Source organism: Mobula birostris, chromosome 31, assembly GCF_030028105.1.
Source record: "Mobula birostris isolate sMobBir1 chromosome 31, sMobBir1.hap1, whole genome shotgun sequence".
Classification (NCBI taxonomy): Eukaryota; Metazoa; Chordata; class Chondrichthyes; order Myliobatiformes; family Myliobatidae; genus Mobula; species Mobula birostris.
Genome location: NC_092400.1, coordinates 27,622,150 through 27,643,794, shown reverse-complemented (window position 1 = coordinate 27,643,794; position 21,645 = coordinate 27,622,150). Strand labels below are relative to the sequence as shown.

At 44.7% G+C, this 21,645-nt stretch overlaps 1 protein-coding gene across 4 annotated transcripts in view; it reads left to right on the top strand.

Moving 5' to 3' along the window:
* The window catches only part of mn1b (meningioma 1b), a 180,180-nt gene that overhangs the window by 31,482 nt on the left and 127,053 nt on the right, over positions 1-21,645 (top strand). Inside the window, exon 2 of one of the 4 annotated variants that reach the window (XM_072247994.1) lies at positions 1,664-8,849. The exons of 2 other annotated variants lie outside the window; for them this stretch is intronic. In XM_072247994.1, the coding sequence (XP_072104095.1) occupies positions 1,664-1,845 (182 nt within the window). In that variant the 3' untranslated portion in view covers positions 1,846-8,849. Of the gene's footprint in view, positions 1-1,663; positions 8,850-21,645 lie in introns of those variants that run through there. One more of the 4 variants, XM_072247996.1, reaches the window with a different exon arrangement.

Here is a 21,645-nt window from a genome sequence, read left to right as displayed (position 1 = left end):
GTGTGTCCTTAAGGTAAAGCTCTGAGTGTTAAACCGAAATGGAGAATTGGGCACAGCACTTGCTGGTGTAGCGTGGGCAAATCCACATCCCTACCTTTCCAAAGATAGGAGTGTTGAAATGAGTTTGCAATTCACAATTGCCGTTCTGAATCAGCGTCTCACCATTGCTGCTGTTTGAGGGTGCTCCAATAGGATGGTGTATTAAATGAATGGTAACTGGAGAGGAAGCTGCCCTGCCCAACAGCACTGCCAGGTGCTTTGATGATGCCACTTTTGAAGCTTAGGCGGCCCAAAGTTAGTCCATTTGCAACTTCTTTCTTTTGGTCAACATAAAAAGGAACTGTTGAATGCTATAATCCAACCAAAGCAGAAGAGATTTATGTTTCCATTGTCTGCAGAGTCCAAGGAAAATGGACCCAAAGGAGGGGAGTCATGATAATATTCTTCTGCAAACTGTTTTCAGGGTGAATGCAGCTGAATAGCACCCTACAGTTTTAAGTAGTGAATAAATATTTAAGATTTGCTACAGTGGGTGCTTCTTAAACTTATTTGAATCAGAACTATTGAGCTGTTTTTACATTTCAAAGTTTATGGTCAAAGTATGTATACTATATAAAACTTTGAGATTCATCCCCTTAGAGGCAGCCACAAAGCAAAGAAACCCAATGGCACCCGTTTAGGAAAAGGAAGACTGTCAAGCACCCACAGGCGGTATGGTAGCGTAGTGTTTGGCACAACGCTTTACAGTATCAGCGACCCGGCTGCAACTCCTGCTACAGCCTCTGAGGAGCTCGTATGTCCTACCCGTGGCTGCCTGTGATTCCGCCAGGCGCTCCAGTTTCCTCCCATGGTCCCGCTAGGTTAATTGGTCATTGTAAACTGTCCTATGATCGGGCTGATTGGGAGTTGCTGGACGGCGTGGCTCGGAGGGCAGGAAGCACCTATTCCACGTTGTAGCTCAATAAAATAAAGGCATCCGTTAAGTCTTGCGAGACCATGGATCTGCGCCTGGAAAGTCTTCACTCTCCAGGGCGCAGGCCTGGGCAAAGATTGTATGGAAGACCAGCAGTTGCCCATGCTGCAAATCTCCCCTCTCCATGACACTAATGTTGTCCAAGGGAAGGGCATTAGGACCCATACAGCTTGGCACCAGTGTCGTCGCAGAGCAATGTGTGATTAAGTGCCTTGCTCAAGGACACAACACATTCCCTCGGCTGGGGCTCGAACTCCCGACCTTCAGGTAGCTAGTCCAATGCCTTAACGACTTGGCCACGTGCTCACACATATAAACAGCTTATTTATTTATTTGTTTAGCTCAATAAGCAAATAAATAAATAAGATGTTGGTTCATTGAGTACAACGTCCTCATCTCAGATATCCATGACCAGGAGAAGATGATGATTCCTCAGTCGAATTGTAGCTCTAGGGCCTATAATTTTGTTGTCTGAGTTTCATTCCTTCATTCACTTAACTAACGACAGGGCTGGGGGTCCAGGTTCTCTGAAGCAGCTTCTTAAACACTATGGATTTATTTTTGGATGGAAGAGGGTTTTACTTTAGCTTATAAGAGAAGTAATCAAATTGTATTTTCTTTTGAAAAAAAGACGAAAATAAACCATAAGGCAGAAAACTAAAACTTATTTTGTTTATTAACCCTTTCCAGCCCACGAGCTTTCCCAGAACAAGGCTTCATCAGTCCAGGCTGGCACCCACTTGCAGTGCCTGTCAGTTCACTGCACAGACGACCTTACTGACTCTAAGGGCCGGAGCCCTATGCAAACTTGGAGATCTTTGCATTCGGACATCTCTAATCGATTTGGGACATTCGTGGCTGCTTTGACCTGAACAGAGATGAATTTTCTTTTGATTTCTCTTGTTGTTTTTTTAAAAAAAATCGTTTCCCTCCTTTTGGCTGCTGTAGTGCGACAGACAGACAGGACATCAAAACAGATAAAATAGTTACAAAAGGATCTGGGTTCCCTTGCTGGCACTTCGGTTCATGACCCGCAACATTGGCTGGGTGGCCTGGAAAGGGTTAATTCCGAGCCCACGTCACCCTGGTTTTGGCCGCCGTTGCTAGCTTGATACCAGGCCTGTTGGATTGCTCAGTAAATGATGCAGCGGCCAGTCCCAAGCTGAGCTGAACAGAATGCTTGTGTTTGGAATTGTACGACATTCTTCTCAGTGGATTCCTTGCACTTATAACCTGATTTCTCCCCCCCCCGCGCCAGGCACCTGCCCCCTAGGCAGCAACAAAGCATTGATGGCAATATTCCTCTCGGTCCTCTTCATCAGGAGTCTAAAGTCCGTGATATGCAACCTGCAAAATCCGTCAGCTCAGACGGAGTTGTCACCTTCAGCCAAAGTCATGTGGGGAACAGCGGGGGTGAAGGTGAGGGGCTGGGATTGTGGCTTGAGGTCCAGAGGTTTCCTTTGCTGATGTGATGGTTTGTTTATATCCTCAGACAATAATGGTTCAATGGTGAAGAGACACAGAAAATCTGGGGGAATAGATATTCATGTGTTTTAATAAACTATTAGAAATTGCTAATGTTTGGACCATAAAATAAAATCGAAACAGGTAGCAAAACGGTGCTGGAGTCAATATATTCCACCAGGTTATATTCAGCTGTAGAGGTCCTGGGCCAATCCAAGCTCAATATGTTAAACGTTCTGCAGAAAAAAAAAGTACATTAAAGAAAAAAATACGCACAAAATCGTCAGTTGCTTCCCATGACCTGTGTAGTTTTTGAAAATGTTTCTTTCACTTGGAGGATGTTTTAAAGTTGTTCTTTCAGGCAGCAAAAATCAGTGACCAGAACATTAAAGGTGAAAAGCAGAGTGGAATATCCCCTGCCTTGGCCTGCACGCTATCATTGGCATTCAACACTCCATAACCATTTCAGCCCAAGGCACATCGGGCATTGTGTAAAGGGGCAGAGGCAGGCATCTGGAGTTGGAACACTGATCTCAGTGAAAGGTGCTACGGGTGCAGTCGTCTGTCTTTTCCTACACCCTAACAGTTTTATAAGGAACCAGAGATACATCAGGGTATGGAGGAGGAAGAGGTTCATGGTGCATGGCAAAGCCGACAGTATAGGACTCTCCCCACCTACCTGCCCCGTCTTCATGTTCTCTTTTACATTTCTCAAATGAGCGATTGAAAGTCCCACTAGCAGCTCTGAGGGTTCTGTGTGTCAGTTGTTAGAGCCTAGGTGTTCCTCCCTCTGGCTTTATGCAGAGGATCTGTCCATGCGGAGGAGGTTAGCATCAAAGAGAATATAAATCCTCTGGGTGGCTGCCGCCAAGGATGGCAGCCCAGACTCCATATCCCTCTCACCAAGTTGAAAGAGATCAAGGAAGGTGAGGACTGAGAGCCTTATGGTGCTTTTGCCTGTGAGGGAAATGGGTTGTATCCTTTATTCAGTGCCTTGTCAGATACAAAAGAGGAACCATAAAGTGGACACGTTAACTGCAATCTGATAATTATACTTGCTGATGAGTACCAAGTATTCCTTCCAAATGTCCACTATCCCTAATACCAACAGTTCCCAAGTTTCCAATTCAGTGCTCGTTTGAGCCTCATGTTTGATGAGTGAAGCCAGCTGGCTTGCTACCATTCACAGTTTGACAGTGTTCACCTCGTGGTGCAATTGCCATTAAAAGAGGCTTGCCCACGTCTGTGCTGTCCGGAATTCATCCATTGTAGGTGACCATTTGAAACTAACAGTTCGATCCTCCCTACAGCCAGAAAACCACTTTACATAAGCCCCATCATCCCTGCTGGGGCATAGGCTGCTGACAATAGTAGAGTCCCCTGTCCTGGGCCAGTCTTTCACGTTATCCCCAGCTGTGGCCCATCTTGGTGTATCCATCTCCTCCCAGGAGGTTTTTGGAGTTTTTGTTGGCGTTTCTAGAGCACTGGGTTTTTTTTATGGGATGGGGTTACTAGTCCCATGCCCAACCCTTCTGCATTCACGTTGTAGAAAGCATGTTAAAACTGGAACACCAGACAATGCTCAGGGAGGATTGTCCGAGGGAGAGAACTGAATTTCTAATGGACGCTAAATGAGTGGGTTGAACGTGCTGAGCCGCACAGTCCCAGCAGGCTGGTTCCTCTTGTCAAAGTGTCCTGAGATGGCTGTGGCCAGCTGGGAGCAATACTGTCCACAGTGAGCTGCTGATGAGAAGGGGGAGAGTTCCCTGCCTTGATTCCCTGCCAGGGAATGCGTGTGCACGCATTGGCTGAAGCCGGGAACGTACTTAATTGTTTTCCTTTATGATCTGGTGTGAGATGATGTACAGAGTAATAGGTGCAGCAACAAGGGTTTTATAGGACTTCCTGGATGCCGAAGAAAACGCTGGGGGAAGTCCCTGCTGCCTGTCCACAGTTAAGTTAGCTGGGTGCGTGGCAAGGTAGTGGATACGCCACACTGTGTGCCATGTTACCCAGCTCTGGCAGGACATTCTCCCATAGTTGCCCTTCTCTGAGTAACTGTGGAAGAGTACCCTGCCTCAGTGACGGCTGGCAATCCTCCCCCTCACAGCACTGACTTCTTGGAATATCGGCGTCTGAGTGGAGGAGGTTCGCTTGAGTTTGCCAACACTACGTATGTGTGAGAACAGTGACTTTGATGTTTGTCGAGCTTGGCAATCAATTGCCAAGCTCGGTGCATTCAGCAACTTCAAACACCTCAACCCGAGCTACCAACATTCATCACCATCCCAGAGCACCAACTCTCCTCTGCACAGTCTGTTCCACAGACTGCAGTGAAACATGGTGAACTGAATCCTGCTGGTGACTGAGAGTCCCTCTCTCACTTTGCACATTAAACCAAGCCAAAACAACCACCCCTCATCCCCAAACCTGCAGGCTGGTGTAACCTTATGCACAAGGTGTGGGTCACAGGTGAGTTATTCCTCCATAAGACAAAAATCAGACAGCAAGTGGAAAGAGATTTCATTTAGGATCTATTCCAACTTCCAATCTGACCGATTATTTATCAGGAAAAGACCTTAGAAAACAATGCAATCTTTTGGTATACTGAACATTTAACCAATTGTTCCCATGGAGAGGATAATGACAATGAATCACAACAGGAAGCTAAGAACAGTTCTGTTGCTCAAAGTAAGATTCCAGTGACTGGGTACTTCAATTTGAGGTAGGTTTCTTTTAATCTAAAGGCATTGATTTTTTTTAGTTTATAATTTCTATTTACCCTCCAGCAATCTGTTAACATTCAGTTCAATATTCATTGTTTGGCACCTGCCTAAAACAACAGCATCATAAATTAAACAAGGAATAGCCAAAATACTCATCAGGTCAAGGAGCGTCTGTGAAGAAAGTCCAACTTCCTGACCTGCTGAGAGTGTCTAACGTCTTTTGTTTAATGCAATTATTTCGGGTTTCTTGCATTTTCTTCCTTAAACTTTCTTTGAAGGTTAAAAAGCGATCATATGGGCTGTTTGGTAGAGGTCCGGTCGTGGTCAATTTTCAAAATACTGGTAGGGATCCCAGCCAATTGTGATGTACTTCCATCTTCTATTTTGAAGACATTTGTACTCAGACCTGAGTTATTTCCTACATTTTATCTGAAGATAAAACAATGCAGTTAGGAAACGGGTTCCCAATGGCCTGCTAGGGAAGGCATTCATTTGAAATGTTATGCAGCTCAGCTCTATGAATTGTTTTAGTCTCCCTGTTGTCAGGGATGTCCTTTGATTTTCAAACCCATTTTGAGCAATGTGCAAAGAGACTTTGTATTAGGAGTGACTTTCCATCGGCTTTAATTGCTGTCTTAAATAAGCCATGCAGAACACTTCTTTAATGGTGATGGTCAATTGTTACTTCTGAAACAATCTTACGGTCCCAGTGGTGTTGTGGAACAGCCAACACACCATTGTCTTTTCAAGTGGGCACTGCAATACCTGGTCACAACGTAATGAAATTTGGAGGAATATATCCAGTTTCTACTCTATATTAGCATCACGGTGGACTAAGTGACAGTGTCTCCCAATCACTTTTCCTGGCAGACCCACCCTTTCTTGCAGAGTGCTGTGTTAATTTTGCTGAAAATTGTAAACAGAGGATGGGGCTCTGAGGCTTGTCTTCCAGCTTAGCATAATAACTTATTACTGCCCATTACACTGCTGGCATTTAGGGTAGCAATGAAGGCCCTCCCATGTCTGTCCTTGGCCACACAGCTGTAGAAAGATTCTTCATTGCTGTTTCTGTAACAGTTTTGTTTTACCAGTCAGGGTTGAACCCCTGAACTGAACCCTTAAACCTGAAGGATCAGTGGACCACTCTTAGTCTGTCCTCTACCCTTTGACTTGTTTGGCATGGGTGACCCTACCAAAAGCCAAAGGCCCTGACTCCAGCCAACATAGCTCTCCAAGTCATTCAGGCAGGCAGGCCTCCAAACCCTATGACAAGGACAGCATGATAAAGGCACTTGTTATTCTCCCTGCTGACATTCTGTTCTATAGTCATTGCAATATTGACTATTCATATCAACACCCAAGAGTCTTCAGGAGGCTGCCCCACTACGTCCCAGACAGCTGATACAAAATCAGTTTCTTCCTATTCCATGGCATACCTGTTGACCCATACGTCTTAACTCTATGCAAACATGCGTCCAAAATCGCACACTTTTAGTCACTTCTATTAAAACTGTTCAGCACTATAAAGTAACTATTTGGCAAAATATTACATCTAATTATGAAATTGAAGGTTCCTCAGCTCACACTGGCTGGGGTGGCATAGTGGTCAGCACAACCCTTTACAGTACAGGCAACCCAGGTTCAATTCCTGCCACTGCCTATAAGGAGTTTGTACTTTCTCTCCGTGACCGCGTGTGTTTCCTCCCACAGTCCAAAGACGTACAGGTTGATAGATTAATTGGTCATTGTAAATTGTACTGTGATTAGGCTAGGGTTAAATCGGGGGAATTGCTGAGCGGCGTGGCTCGAAGGACTTTAAGTCCTGGTCCGCATTGTATCTTAATAAATAAATATCTGAAGTTGTTTTGTTGATTAATAAATCAGATTCTTTCATGAAAATTTGCAAATGGAACATGGACTCTGTTCTGCTCGGCTCCGTTCAGTGTGAAGGAGTTTCACTCCATTGTGGAGTCTCTCGCCATGGCTGAGCTGCCTTGCTTTGTTTCTGGTGCATGGAACTGCAGAGAATTATTGAGTGCGAGTGGTGACGAATACCAAGTGTTATGTTACCTGTTGTACAACCCAGTTGAAACACACGCTTCTTCACACAGTCATTAAGGACAACCATTCCACACTTGACACCTTCCAGTGTGGTCCAATTCCTTAAGTTAACAATATAATCGTTGCTGTAATTTGTACCACACACTTCCTGCCAGTACCTTTGTTCGATCTGTAAGTGGTGTTAAATGGTGTCTAGCTCAGATGCTACCCAGCATTCCGCACACAGTTGCTTGACGTTTAGTAATGACTGGATATTTCACTGCCTCTGAGAGCTTTATGATGGTAGTTTGAAGTGTTCTGGTCACATGTACATGTTATGTCAGTAAAGTATTGAATAATCCATCACAATCCTTCAGCCCCCCTCGCTTTTCCACTGGCACTAATTTATTGATAACTCGTTTCAGCAGAGTAAAATTCAAAATGTTCTTTAGCACATTTTTCACCCTGTTTTTTAATTGCACTTCTAAATACGGCATCATTTCACCCCACCCCTCTTGCCTGATCTCATCAATCTCTGGCACCCCTATCTGCCAGCCTCTATTCTTACCCAGTATCAGTGATTAACACCTCTGCCACTAATTACCCATCCACAGTGACTCTCTGTAATTTAGCCTTGACACCTCATTTCCCTCTTTCAAGCCTCTTAAATTCTTCCTGTTTGTGTATCAATAAAACCTCCTCCCTGGGGCATCACCTCTGCCACATCAGCTGTCCCTCACGGTGTAAAGTGCACGTTGTTATAAATTCATTCTCCTCTTCTTTGGAACAACAAACCTTGAGGTCACTCTGCCAACGTCACAATTAGCATTTTGCTTTCAGTGCAAGCCACAGATCTGAGACCCGTCATTGTTAATGCTGAGACTGCCCAGGTCGCCTTGTTGTTTAATGCCTGTCACTCTGGGCTGGGATCCAAACTGAGTAGGGAGGCGAAAGGACAGATTGTGCAATCCACCGCGCAGAGCCGACTGTCGCCAGGGAGAGATCTTCCTCCTCTCTCTCTGGGCTGGATCCACATGCAAAGAACAACACACATTTCGGGCACCGAAACGAACAAGCACTGCCCTTCTGGCATTAAATTACTGTGTGAGAATCGGGGATATGATTCAACCATATTATATTATGATTGTGACTGACTTTAGCTATTCTCTGGTTTAAAAATGTGTATTGGGAGAGCAGGGAAAAGAATAGCCTGTGCATCGAATTATTGCAGGCTCACGGTCAAATTTTCTTCAAATACCAGGGTGAGGTAGGACACCCCCCCAGCCCTCCCCTCAACTTCAGATCTAGCTGCAGATGTAACAATATGAACTGATAACTGCGATAACTTCTTGCTGTTTGGTTTGACAAATCCTGTTATTGACATTTTGAAATTTGGAGTTTTTGTTTGACTCTTGTCTCTTACACAATGCTGCTTTAGTCCCTGTTGACTGACTCCAGCAGTTCCCACGGGTTTTCTGAGTGTTTTGTCTCGTTCAGTGCAACAGGACTTAGTTCTGGAAACAGGAAGAATATAAAGATATGGACTATGTACTGTAGGTGTGTTCACCTGTCTGTACTCATACCTAATGTATACATATGTTTTAATGAGACACAAGACAATGAATAAAATATAATGCAAGTGATAACTCTTGTTTGCTCCTCTCGCATCTTTCTTTATTTGACACCCCTGGAAACTGAGCTGCTGTGAACCTATTGCTGGCTGATTTAAAACAAATGGCAGCTCCTTCACTGGGTCAGAGTCAGAATCTGGTTTAATGTCACCAGCATATGTTGTGAAATTTGTTAACTTTGTGGCAGCAGTACAATGCAATACATAATAATAGAGAAAAAAACCTGTGAATTGCAGTAAGTATATATATATATACATATATAATAGTGAAATAAATAGTGCAAAAATAGAAATTTAAAAGTAGTGAGGTAGTATTCATGGGTTCAATGTCCATTCAGAAATCGGATGGTGGAGGGGAAGAAGCTGTTCCTGAATCGTTGAGTGTGTGCCTTCAGGCTCCTGTACCTTCTCCCTGATGGTGGCAATGAGAACAAGGCATGTCTTGGGCGATAGGGTCCTTAATGATGGACGCTGCCTTTTTTTAAGGTATTGCTGCTTGAAGATGTCTGGGGTATTACAGGGGCCAGTGCCCATGATGGAGCTGACTAAGTTTACAACTCTCTGCAGCTTACTTCGACCCTGTGCAGTAGCCCACCCCTACATACCAGACAGTGATGCGGCCAGTCAGAATGCTCTCCAAGTAAACAAGCTTTTCTGTTGGATACTGCATCAAAGTTCAAAGTAAATTTATTATTAATTTTCATATACGACACCACATACAACCCTGAGGTTCATTTTCTTGCGGGCATACTCAATAAATCCATAATGGAATAATAACCATAAGAGAATCAATGAAAGACTGCATTGTCTTAGGGGTTCAATCAGTGTACAAAAGACTCAAATTGTACAAATACAAAAAGAAAGAAAAAGAGTAATAATAAATAAATAAGCAAGAAATATCAAAAAGATTGAATAAAGCAGACCTGAAAATGAGTCTGTTGGTTGTGGGAACACTTCAATGATGGTGCAAGTGAGATTGAGTGAAGTTATCCCTTGTGTTCAGGAGCCTGATGGTTGAGGGGTAGTAACTGTTCCTGAAACTGGTGGTGTGAGTCCTGAGACTCCTGTGCCTTCTTCCTGATGGCAGAGGCGAGAAGAAAACATGTCCGAGGTGGTGGGGGTTCCCCTATGATGGATGCTGATTTCCCGCGACAACACTTTGTGTAGATGTTCTCAGTGGTGGGGAGGGATTTACCTGCGACCCCCTCCCCCCGGGGACATCAATCACAATGATCTGTGCAGTGTCACCTGAATTCACTGAGGGAACCAATTGGGACCCTGAGAATGAGACGGAGGCGGTAGAGGGGAGGGCACTGGTGACTACTGAATAACATTCCTCAATGGAATGGTGCACTTTCTTTGGGAAAGCTGGGATCAGGTTAAATTGCGATGAGGTTTCTGTTTCAGACCATATTGTGTATGGAATCATTGTCAATCCAGCATTCACTCGTGCTGTAAGGGCAACAGCAAGGACATAGCCCGCTTTTGTATTAGGAGGCTTGTTACACAAAACCAATGAAAATCCTGCAAATTCAGGGCTCACATTTAGAATAATAATCCTTGCATTTACATTGTTACTGATTGTGCCTAAAAAGAAACTCGGCAGTGAGTTATACTGCAGAGTCGACGCAGAAGTTCAAAGTAAATTTATTATCAAAGTATATATATGTTACCATCTACTACACTGAGTTTCACTTTCTGACAGGCAAGTAATGAAATACAATTGAATTTATGTGTAATTATGCATAACAAAAAAGGATAAACATCTAATGTGCAAATAATGCATTTTAAAAAAATAAATAATACTGAGAACATAAATTGTAGAAACCTTGAAAGTGAGTCCATAGGTTTTTGAACTGGTTCAGTTGTGAGGATTGTGAATTTCTCTATGCTGGTTTGACAGCCTGATGGTTGTGGGTAATAATTGTTCCTGAATCTGATGGTGTGGGACCTAAGGCTTGTTTATTTATTTTTTATTGAGATACACTGTGGAATAGGCCCTTCTGGCCCTTGGAGACAGGCCTCCCAGCAACTTACAGTTTAATCACGGGGCAATTTACATTGACCAATTAACCTACTATCTGCGGGAGTAAAACCCAAGCGGTCACAGGGAGAACTCCTTACAGGAACTGAACCCCAGTCGCCTGTACTGTGAAGCGTTGTGCTAAGCCACTACGCCACCGTGGCTTCCTACCTCCTGCAAGGTTTTCACTAGCAATGATTTTAAACACTGCTCCCCCATAAAAATGTCGGTTTACGTTCTTTTTAAGACTCGCTGGTTCCGTGCTGAAGGTGCGCTGCATCTTTGGAGTTGTCGTGTTTCTCCCTTTTTAGGAGGAATGTTACAGATCACATGCCACTACTTTGAGGACGAGAGGTGGGGTAGGGTGGGGGCAGGGGGGGTATTATTCCCAGTGTAATAACTTCTACTTTGAAAAAGGACCATTCCACAACTTCATGCCGGAAAAAAACTTTATCTGGGACGGCAAAACCAATATTTACATACAGAGGCTTTCACTGAGACGTACTGCATGGCTGAGAAGCTACACACATGCACACTGGAGAGAAACGGAAGTAAAACACCCTCAACCCCGGAACCAGCCCTCTCTTTACAAACAGCTTCCCCTAGCGGGAGTATTGCTATATTACCATTATCCTAATTAGTATTAACTTATTTTTATAATGCTCACATTACAACACCCAGTGCCCTGGGAAGGCAGCCCCAGCAGCATTTTGGTTGAGGTGGGAGCAAACTGGCTTGTAAGCGTTATGAGAAACATAAGGGTCGGCACAACATTGCGGGCCGAAGGGCCTGTACTGTTCTGTGTTCTGTGTTCTGTATTCTGGTCTATCGTGGGAGAGCCTAAGACCAGGGGCCTCAGAATAGAAGGACTCCCTTTCGAGCAGAGATGAGGAGAAACTTCTTTAGCTAGAGGGTGGTGAATCTGTGGAATTTATTGCGACGGACTGTTCAGGCCACATCATTGGGTATATTTAAAGTGGAGGGTGCTGGTTGAAGGTTACAGAGAGAAGGCAGGAGATCAGGGTTGAGGGGGAAAATAAATCAGCCATTATAGAATGGTGGAGCAGACTTGATGGTTGGAATTACCTAATTCTGCTCCTATGTCTTACAGTCTTATGATCTATGGTCTTTTATCAGGGATCTTACTCTGCACACTTTACCTGCATAGACCACAATTTGAAAGGCCCGCACTGTGATGCCGTGGAAGTTGAGTGAAAGTGACTATATAAATGCACAAGTTTAGTTTTCGGAAGCATTTTGGCTGTGTGGGCCTCCTTTTGTTTGCTGCGTGTCCAAGGTCCACCCTCAGCCCGGATGAAAGTTCTGCCTTCTCCTTAGTAACGTTAATACACAGATCTCCACTTTACCGGCTTCAAAAACCCGCTGGCAGCCTGCCCTATTCAGTGTGTGCACCTGAAACCTTGCTGGGCAAACTTGCCTTTTGTGTGTGAGGAGCCATTGTTCGAACAGCGTGGTCCATTCGTCCACAGGGAGGGAGCTCGACAGATGTGGGCAAAAAAAACTGGAAGCCTTGACCCAGCCAGTGATGAGTCACAGCAAGATCATAACTCCCTCAGTTTATGACTTGAATTGACATAGAAACAACTCCAAACACAAGAGATTCTGCGGATGCTGGAAACCCAGAGCAACACGCACCAAATGCTGGTTGAACTCAAGCAGGCCAGGCTGCATCCGTGGAGGAAAACAAACCTACCATGTTTCGGGCTGAGTCCCTTCATCAGGACCGGTGAGGAAGGGGAGGTAGTAGATATAGTATGCAATCACTCAAGTCAAGTATGATGTTCTTCTCAGGGGTTGTTTATTGGTGGGTCTTAGGATGGATGTAGAGGCTGATCCGGGATGCTCGTGTTCTGGAGCAGTGTGGGCAAGAGTGAGTGGTGGCTGGGGTCAGTGGAGGTTGTTCCAGCAGAGTTCCCTCTTGAATAGATGTTCTGCAGGAGTACAAATTGCGGGCAATGTCTTCCCAGTTTTTAGATATAATGTGGAATTTCTTCAGGCAGATTTTGATGCGATCTTTGAAGCGTTTGCTTTGTCCACCAGGGTTTGATAGACCTTCCTGAGGAAGGTGGTATAGAAATATCAGAAATATAGGTCAGTAAGGTTTGGCAAGTTGTGGGCATGCTATGATGATAAAGGGTCCATCAAGCGTTTATTCCCTTCTATAGACGCTGCCTGACTTCTGAGTTCCTCCAGCTTTTTGTGAGTTGCTAAGGATGTTCAGTGTCTGCCGAATGTCTTGCTGTGAAAAAGGCGAATGGTATGCTGGCATTCATAGCAAGAGGATTCGAGTACAGGAGCAGGGAGGTACTACTGCAATTGTACAAGGCCTTGGTGAGACCACACCTGGAGTACTGTGTGCAGTTTTGGTCCCCCAATCTGAGGAAAGACATTCTTGCCATAGAGGGAGTACAAAGAAGGTTCACCAGATAGATTCCTGGGATGGCAGGGCTTCCATATGATGAAAGACTGGATCGACTAGGCTTATACTCGCTGGAATTTAGAAAATTGAGGGGGAATTGGACAGGCTAGATGCAGGAAGATTGTTCCTGATGTTGGGGAAGTCCAGAACGAGGGGTCACAGTTTAAGAATAAAGGGGAAGCCTTTTAGGACCGAGATGAGAAAAACTTCTTCACACAGAGAGTGGTGAATCTGTGGAATTCTCTGCCACAGGAAACAGTTGAGGCCAGTTCACTGGCTATATTTAAGAGGGAGTTAGATATGGCCCTTGTGGCTAAAGGGATCAGGGGGTATGGAGAGAAGGCAGGTGCAGGGTTCTGAGTTGGATGATCAGCCATGATCATACTGAATGGCGGTGCAGGCTCGAAGGGCCAAATGGCCTACTTCTGCACCTATTTTCTATGTTTCTATGTTTCTATGTTTGTGGGCATGCTATGTTGGTGTTGGAAGCATGGCAACGCTTGCCGGCTGCCCCCAGCACATCCTCAAGACTGTGTTGGTGATTGACGCAAATGTTGTGTTTTACTGTATGTATTGATGTACATGAGGCAAATAAAGCCAATCTCTCATCTCATCAGTCCTCTGGGTTTGTTACTTCTGCCTTGGATTTCAGTGCTGGGTTCCTACAGCATTTCATTTATTATTGAAGTATACAACATTATACAACATTGAGGTTCGTCTCCCAACAGGCAGCCATAGAACAAAGAAATCTAAAAAAGACCGTTGAACACCCAATGTGCAGAGTGAAAAAACATATCGTGCAGGCAATAACCGGAAGCAAATAGCATTCTGAACTGAAATCCGCAAACAGAGTCCCGTGGTTCAGCCTAGAGCCAACTTGGGGAGCAGTGAACTGAACCGGCCCATCCCTCGCCTTGGGCCTCGATACCCTGACCTTTTCAATCTGGTTCGGCACCTAAATTGACATCCAAGTGTTGGAGAAAACTATTGACATCCGAGCATTGGAGATTGCCGAGCAATCTATGCTCCATCCGTCAGAAGAAGTGGGATCTCCCAGTAGCCACCCATTTTAATTCCACTTCCCATTCCCATTCTGATATGTCCATCCACGTCTTCCTCCACTGTCGTGACGAGGCCACACTTAGGTTGGAGGAACAAGACCTTATATTCCAATTGGGTAGCCTCCAACCTGATGGTACCAACATCGATTTCTCAAACTTCTGGCCACCTCCCCCACCCTTCTCCATTTCCCAATCCCTTTTCCCTCTCTCACCTCATCTCACCAATCAACTTCCCAGCTCTTTACTTCATCCCTCCCCCTCCATGTTTCACCCATCACCTAGTGTTTCTGTCTCCCCTCCCCCCACCTTTTAAGTTTACTCGTCAGCTTTTTTCCTCCAGTCCTGCGAAGGGTTTCGGCCCGAAACGTCTACCGCACTTGTTTTCCATAGCCGGGCCGGCTGAGTTTCTTCAGCATTTTGTGTATGTTGCTCGGACTTCCAGCATCTGCAGATTTTCTCTCGTTTGTGGTCCAGACATCGGGTTCAATTGCCTTTATATGGTCTGACTCGGCTTGTAACTGACCTTTCCGACACGGCCCTTCGCTTCGGTCTCCGTCCAAGTATCAAATCGAGTCAGTTCCGTACACTTTGGTGCCCAGACCTTGTCACCTAGCTTCGGCTTGTAACTGACCTTTCCAGTTCGGCATGGTGCTTAAGTCTGCGTCCGAACATCGAGATCAGACAAATCAGTGTGCTCCGGCGCCCGGACCTCGCTGCCTCGATTCGGCCTTTGGCACGGTGCTTAAACCGATCCACTTTGATTGCAGTCTGATGTTTTCACTTGTACCCAGTTACCTTGGTTGAGTTGCTGTTCTTTTGGAAATAAAATACAAATCTTTGTAATTGCTTTCTTTTTCTCACACATGTGGACAGCCAGAATGATTCGGATCAGTGGAGCATTGCTTATGTTGGATCTGTCCTGACCCTGTGCTATGCTCACAATGGTTATTAATCAGAAAATGGAGGAGAATTACTGGCTGATGTTTTTTTTATATATCTTCTTCAGCTGGGAAAAGTAGCCAGTTGTATCTCTTGGCACTATCTAATCTGAAATGGGAGCAAATGAGCTTGATTGGCTTAATGCACACCGAGTCGAGTGAAGTCAAGTTTATCGTCGTAACCATAACTAGAATCAGTATCAGATATGTTATCGTGGGAAATTTATTATTTTGTAGCAGTAGTTTAGTTAAAAGACATTAAAAAATTCCTGTGAATGACACAATAAGTAAACAGTGCAAAAATAGGAATAATGAGGTAGTGTTCATGGCTCATGGACCATTTAGAAATCTGACGGTGGAGGGGATAAAAACTGTTTCTCATCTGTTCTGTATGGCGATTGAGGCTTCTGTGCCTCCTGCCCCATCGAGAAGATAGCAGGTCCCAGATCTGAACCAGAATCATCCTTAATATCACTGACACTGCCATGAAATCTGATGTTCTGCGGCAGCACTACATAACAAATACAATTGCATTAAGATAGATATAAATATACATAAATTAAATTAGTGCAAAAAGAGAGCAAACATAGTGAGGTAGTGTTCATGGTTTGGTTCATTGTCCATTCAGAAATCTGACAGTGGAGGGGAAGAAGCTGTTCCCGTGATGTTAAGTGTGTGTGTCTTCAGGATCCTGTACCTCCTCTCTGATGGTGGTAATAAGAAGAGGGCATGTCCTGGGTGATGGGGGTCCTTAAAGACGGATGCTGCCTTTCTGAAGAGAGCTCTCAGTAATGGATGCTGCCTTTTGAGGCACTGCCTCGTTGAGATGTCTCCGATAGTGGGGAGGGTTCTGACTGAGTCGACTTCCCTCTCTTGCAATCCTGTGCATTGGAGTGTCCGTGCCAGGCTGTGATGCAACCATTCAGAATGCCCGCCACTGTATGTCAATACAAATTTGCTAGAGTCCTTGGTGACACATCAAGTCTCCCGAAACTCCTAAGCAGAGCTGCAGCGAGGTACAAGTACAATAAAAAAAATTCCTTGCGGCAGCGTCACAGGCATGTAAGCATTGAGGGGGGACAAACCATTTTGTTTGGTTTAAACAGTCAGTGGATATCACTCTGTATTGTTTCTTTTAACTTAATGTAATCGGAGCTGATTGCTGTCAGTTTTGCCAAAATGTTTCCCATTCCATGTGCAGAGCTCTGAGTTGGTTTGCCATATTGTGTCATCTGTAACACCACGTGACTTTGTCTGTTTGACATCTGGTTGCAAAGGCTTGAAACTTCCTGAACTGTAAATTCACTTGGAAAACCTGGAGTTCAATTGCCTCGCCCAATAATCCAGGCAGACTCTGAGCCCAGGAAACGCTGCACTGTTGGTGTGCTGTGGGATGTCAAGTAAGAGCACGTCAAGTGGAGGTGAAGCCTCCCCAAGGCCTGAACCGTTCTCTTGTTGGTTTGGAATATATTCATCCCCCGACCAACAATAATGAAAACAGGTTGCTTACCTCACTTCAATCATATGTGGGATCTTGCTGTGTGGAAAATGGCCACCATGTTTGCCTGCGTTGAGGTCCAAGGCATTTTAGGATGTCCTGAGGATTTGTGTGGCAAAATACAAATGGAGATTCTGGAGGTAAAAAAAGCTTCACGTGTATGATGTGGAAATCTGGCTTGTACAAGATGTAAGGTACATGCATTATCAAAGTACATATGCAGTATCTGAGATTCGTCTCCCCGCAGAGAGCCACGAAACAAAGAAACGCAGTGGAATCCGTCAAACACCCATCACATAAAATGAACAGAACAAATTATGCAAACAGCAAAAAAAACGAGTGAATAACGCACATAATATTAAACATCAAACCACAGGGTCCTCGGAGCAGTCTAGGAACGTTCAGTGTAGTTCAGTTCAGTTCAATTTAGCACTGTGTGGTTTGTTGACTGCAGGCCCCCATCAGATCTCCACATGTGAAATTTAAGTCTTCAGTAAACTGCATTCTTTGTGGAAGTTGGTGTCTTGGACCTCCAGAAAATGGTCCACAGCATGGGTGGTTGGTAAGTTCGTGGCCTAAGGTCGAAGGAGAGGAGATATACAGCTCTCATTACATGCACGTGCAGGCCAACTCTGAGTGATTATGCAGAAAGTTTGAAGTTAATAACTCATCTCCTACTTTAGGCCACGAACTTATCAATCATCCGTGCTGTGGACCACTTCTACAAAGAAGGGATCCGTGTGCTCCACGACCGCTGGACTAAGTGTGTAAATGTAGGAGGGGACTATGTTGAAAAATAAATGAGCCAAGTTTTCTAGAATTGACTCCTTCTACCTTAGGCCACAAACTTATCAATCACCCCTCGTAGTTTGTATGTGTTGTTCTCCTTCGGATTCCATTCTCTGGCTGTTCTTAACCACAAGATCAGTCTGAGTTTGTAAAATGCTTGTAATCAGATTTCAATGACGCAAACACTCGAGGCCTTATATTTATACTTTTTCCCCTTTGTTTTCCCTTTTCCAGCTTCCATCTTCTTTATTCCTAAACAGCACCTCGGTAAAGAAAGTGTCAATGTCGCTTCAGAGAATAGTTTTGGGAGAATCCAATTTCAGAGAGAGCGCTGCTGTCTGTTCTCCTGGCACTGGTGGGGGGAGGGGGGGAAGTATGCATCCTTTCTTTTCTCTCTTTTGTTTTTGTTCAGCCTTAACAAAGAAAATATGTTTTGCTGGCCACAGCCAGCAGACTCCCGAGTGTATCAATAAGTGAAGGCAACGCTCTCTCATAAAACTAATGGCACTCGGGGGACTCTGGGGAAGCACAGGACTGTGAGGATCTGCTGAACATGGTGAGCCTCACCATTGTTGGGACCTGCAGGAGATTGGAGTGTAAACTCCTGCTCCAAGCCAGGCGCAGTGATGTCCTACTGCTTCGTCCAGCATCGGTCAAACACAAGCCTGCTTTCCCTTTCACTTATCACAGGGCGCGGATGTCACTGGCAACGACAGCATTTATCATCCATCCTTAAATGCCCTTGACCAGAGGAAGCAGTGAAGAATTAAAGTGGACTCCATAAAGGCCAGGCAACTTAAGGTCGGCAGATTTCCTTCTCTGAAAGACAGATGGCTTTCATGGTGCTGATGACGTAGGCTACACTCGCAAAATGCTGGAGGAACTCAGCAAGTCAGAAATACAAGAGATTCTGCAGATGCTGGAAATTGAGAGCAACACACACAGAATGCTGAAGGAGCTCAGCAAGTCAGGCAGCATCTATGGAGGGGAATAAGCAGCCGTCGGTCCGGGCTGAGACGCTTGACTAGACCTGATGAAGGACCTCAGCCTGAAATGTCGATTCTCTGTTCCCCTTTAGGGTCGCTGCCTGTCTTGCCTCGTTTCTCCAGTATTTTGTGTGCGTGTTACTCAGCATCAATCATTGGACTGTTTCTCAGCCCAAAACATTGACTGTTCTTTTTTCAGCATTTCGTGTGTGTTACCCATGAATTCCAACATCTACAGAATCGCTATTGTTAATGATATAGCCTTTGTTTTTATACCAAGTTATTCCATCTCTAAATTCTTCAGCTGAGATGATGGGGTGAAACTTATGCCGTAGCTTCAGTGGTCCATTCCTGATTCAATCACGTCACCCACGTGTTTCCATCCTCCAGGCTTGTGAATGTGTGACTAAATCTCCCAGAGCATTCAAATGATTTTAGGGGTTAAATGCAGTACCCCAGAATGACATTGAAGCAGTCAAGAGCTGGAAGACTGCAGAATCAAGGGAAAGTAACGTTTATATATGTACAAAGATGGAGAGATATGATGTGTGGATGTTCATCAGGTGCTGATGGTCTGCGAGGGAGTGTGGGGGGGGTTCAACATTCACTGATGTACGGAGAGTGGAGAGGGAAAAACTGGACAGCAATTTGTTTCTGGAAATTAGATGTAAGGGGTTCCGTCTTTATGTTACTGTGTAGGCTAATTAAAATGGCTTCTGTGTTATGTTATACTTGGGAATGCTTCTTTGTTATGTTAAATGCTGAGAAAGCTTTGCGCTAGCAGCTTGTTTTGGGTTAGGCGGTGATATGAAGATGTTACGAACCAATTGGGATAGTTGTTATGACTTTGGTGTATTTGAAGATACTGTATGCGCGGAGTTTTGGGGCAGAAGGCGGGAGAGAAAGACAGAGGATGGACCAGGTGCTGTGAGTCCGCTAATAAGGTCGGACCCTGAAGAGGGCGTTCGGCAAGGAGAGGAGACGAAGACGGACTCGTGTGGAGCGTCTGGTTGACTACCGTTGTTGGCCCCAGGCGGCCGGTCGAGGTGGTCCGAAGGGTCTCAGGGTGAAGAAGAAGGGTCCTGAGTTCCAACTGTTTGTGCACGAAGAGATTGAACTTTGATAAGTGTGGCGCCTTTTATTTTCCTTTTATATTTTATTCTCTATTAATTATATAGTTCCAGTAATATCTATAAACTGTAAATCACTTAATCGTATCTGGTGTATTGTCTGTTATTTGGGCGGGGTGGGGTACCTCACACAGCATCCACACAAACTAATTACCCAGTTTGGCTGGGCCGAGGGCTGTTTCCCTAGACGACAGCGAGCCGAGCAACCCTGAACCTGGACCCAACATATCAATGCAGTCATAAAGAAGGCACGGCAGTGGCTATATTTCATTAGGAGTTTGAGAACATTTGGTACATCACCAAGAACACTTGCAAATTTCTATGGATGTACTGTGGAGAGCATTCTATCTGGCATGGGGCGTGGTGGACGCACTGCACAGGTTTGAAATAAACTGCTGGAAGTTATGAGCTCAGTTAGTTCCATCATGAGCACCAGCCTCTGAAGTATCCAGGACATTTTCAAGGAGTTGAAAATCTAGTCAAGAAGAAAAGAAAAGCTTACAGAAGGTTCAAAAAACTAGGTAATGATAGAGATCTAGAAAATGATAAGGCTAGCAAGAAGGAGCTTAAGAATGAAATCAGGAGAGCCAGAAGGAGAAATGAGAAGGCCTTGGTGAGCAGGATTAAGGAAAACCCCAAGGCATTCTACAACTATGTGAAGGGCAATAGGATAAGATGTAAGAGAATAGGACCAATCAAGCTTGACAGTGGAAAAGTATGTATGAGGAGAGAGTGGAGATACTTAATGAATACTTTGCTTCAGTATTCACTATGGACAAGGATCTTGTGATTGTAGGGATGACTTACAGCGGACTGAAAAGCTTGAGCATATAGACATTAAGAAAGAGGATGTGCTGGAGCTTTTGGAAAGCATCAAATTGGATAAGTCACTGGGAATGGATGAGATATACCCTAGGCTACTGTGGGAGGCAAGGGAGGAGATTGCTGAGCCTCTGGCAATGATCTTTGCATCATCAATGGGGACAGGAGAGGTTCAAGAGGATTGGAGGGTTGCAGATCTTGTTCCCTTATTCAAGAAAGCGAGTAGAGATAGCCCAGCAAATTATAAACCAGTGAGTCTTACTTCAGTGGTTGGTAAGTTGATGAAGAAGATCCTGAGAGGCAGGATTTATGAACATTTGGAGAGGCATGATATGATTAGGAATAGTCAGCATAGCTTTGTCAAAGGCAGGTCATGCCTTACGAGTCTGATTGGAATTTTTGAGGATGTGACTAAACACATTGATGAAAGTAGAGCAGTAGATGTAGTGTATATGGATTTCAGCAAGGCATTTGATAAGGTACCCCATAGCAGGCTTATTGAGAAAGTAAGGAGACATGAGATCCAAGGAAACTTTGCTTTGTGGATCCAGAATTGGCTTGCTCACAGAAGGCAAAGACAGGTCATATTCTGCATGGGGGTCTGTGACCAGTGGTGTGCCTCAGGGATCTGTTCTGGGACCCCTTCTCCTCATGATTTTTATAAATGACCTGGATGGGGAAGTGGAGGGATGGGTTAGTAAATTTGCTGATGACACAAAAGTTGGGGGTATTGTGGACAGTGTGGAGGGCTGTCAGAGGTTACAGTGGGACATTGATAGGATGCAAAACTGGGCTGAGAAATGGCAGATGGAGTTCAACCCAGATAAGTGTGAGGTGATTCATTTTGGTAGGTCACATGTGAAGGCACAATATAGTATTAATGGTAAGACTCTTGGTAGTGTGGAGGATCAGAGGGATCTTGGGGTCCGAAATTCATAGGACACTCAAAGCTGCTGTGCAGGTTGACTGTGTGGATAAGAAGGCATACAGTGCATTGGCCTTCATCAACTGTAGGGTTGAATTTAAGAGCCGAGAGGTAATGTTACAGCTTTATAGGATCCTGGTCAGACCCCACTTGGAGTACTGTGCTCAGTTCACCTCACTACAGGAAGGATGTGGAAACTA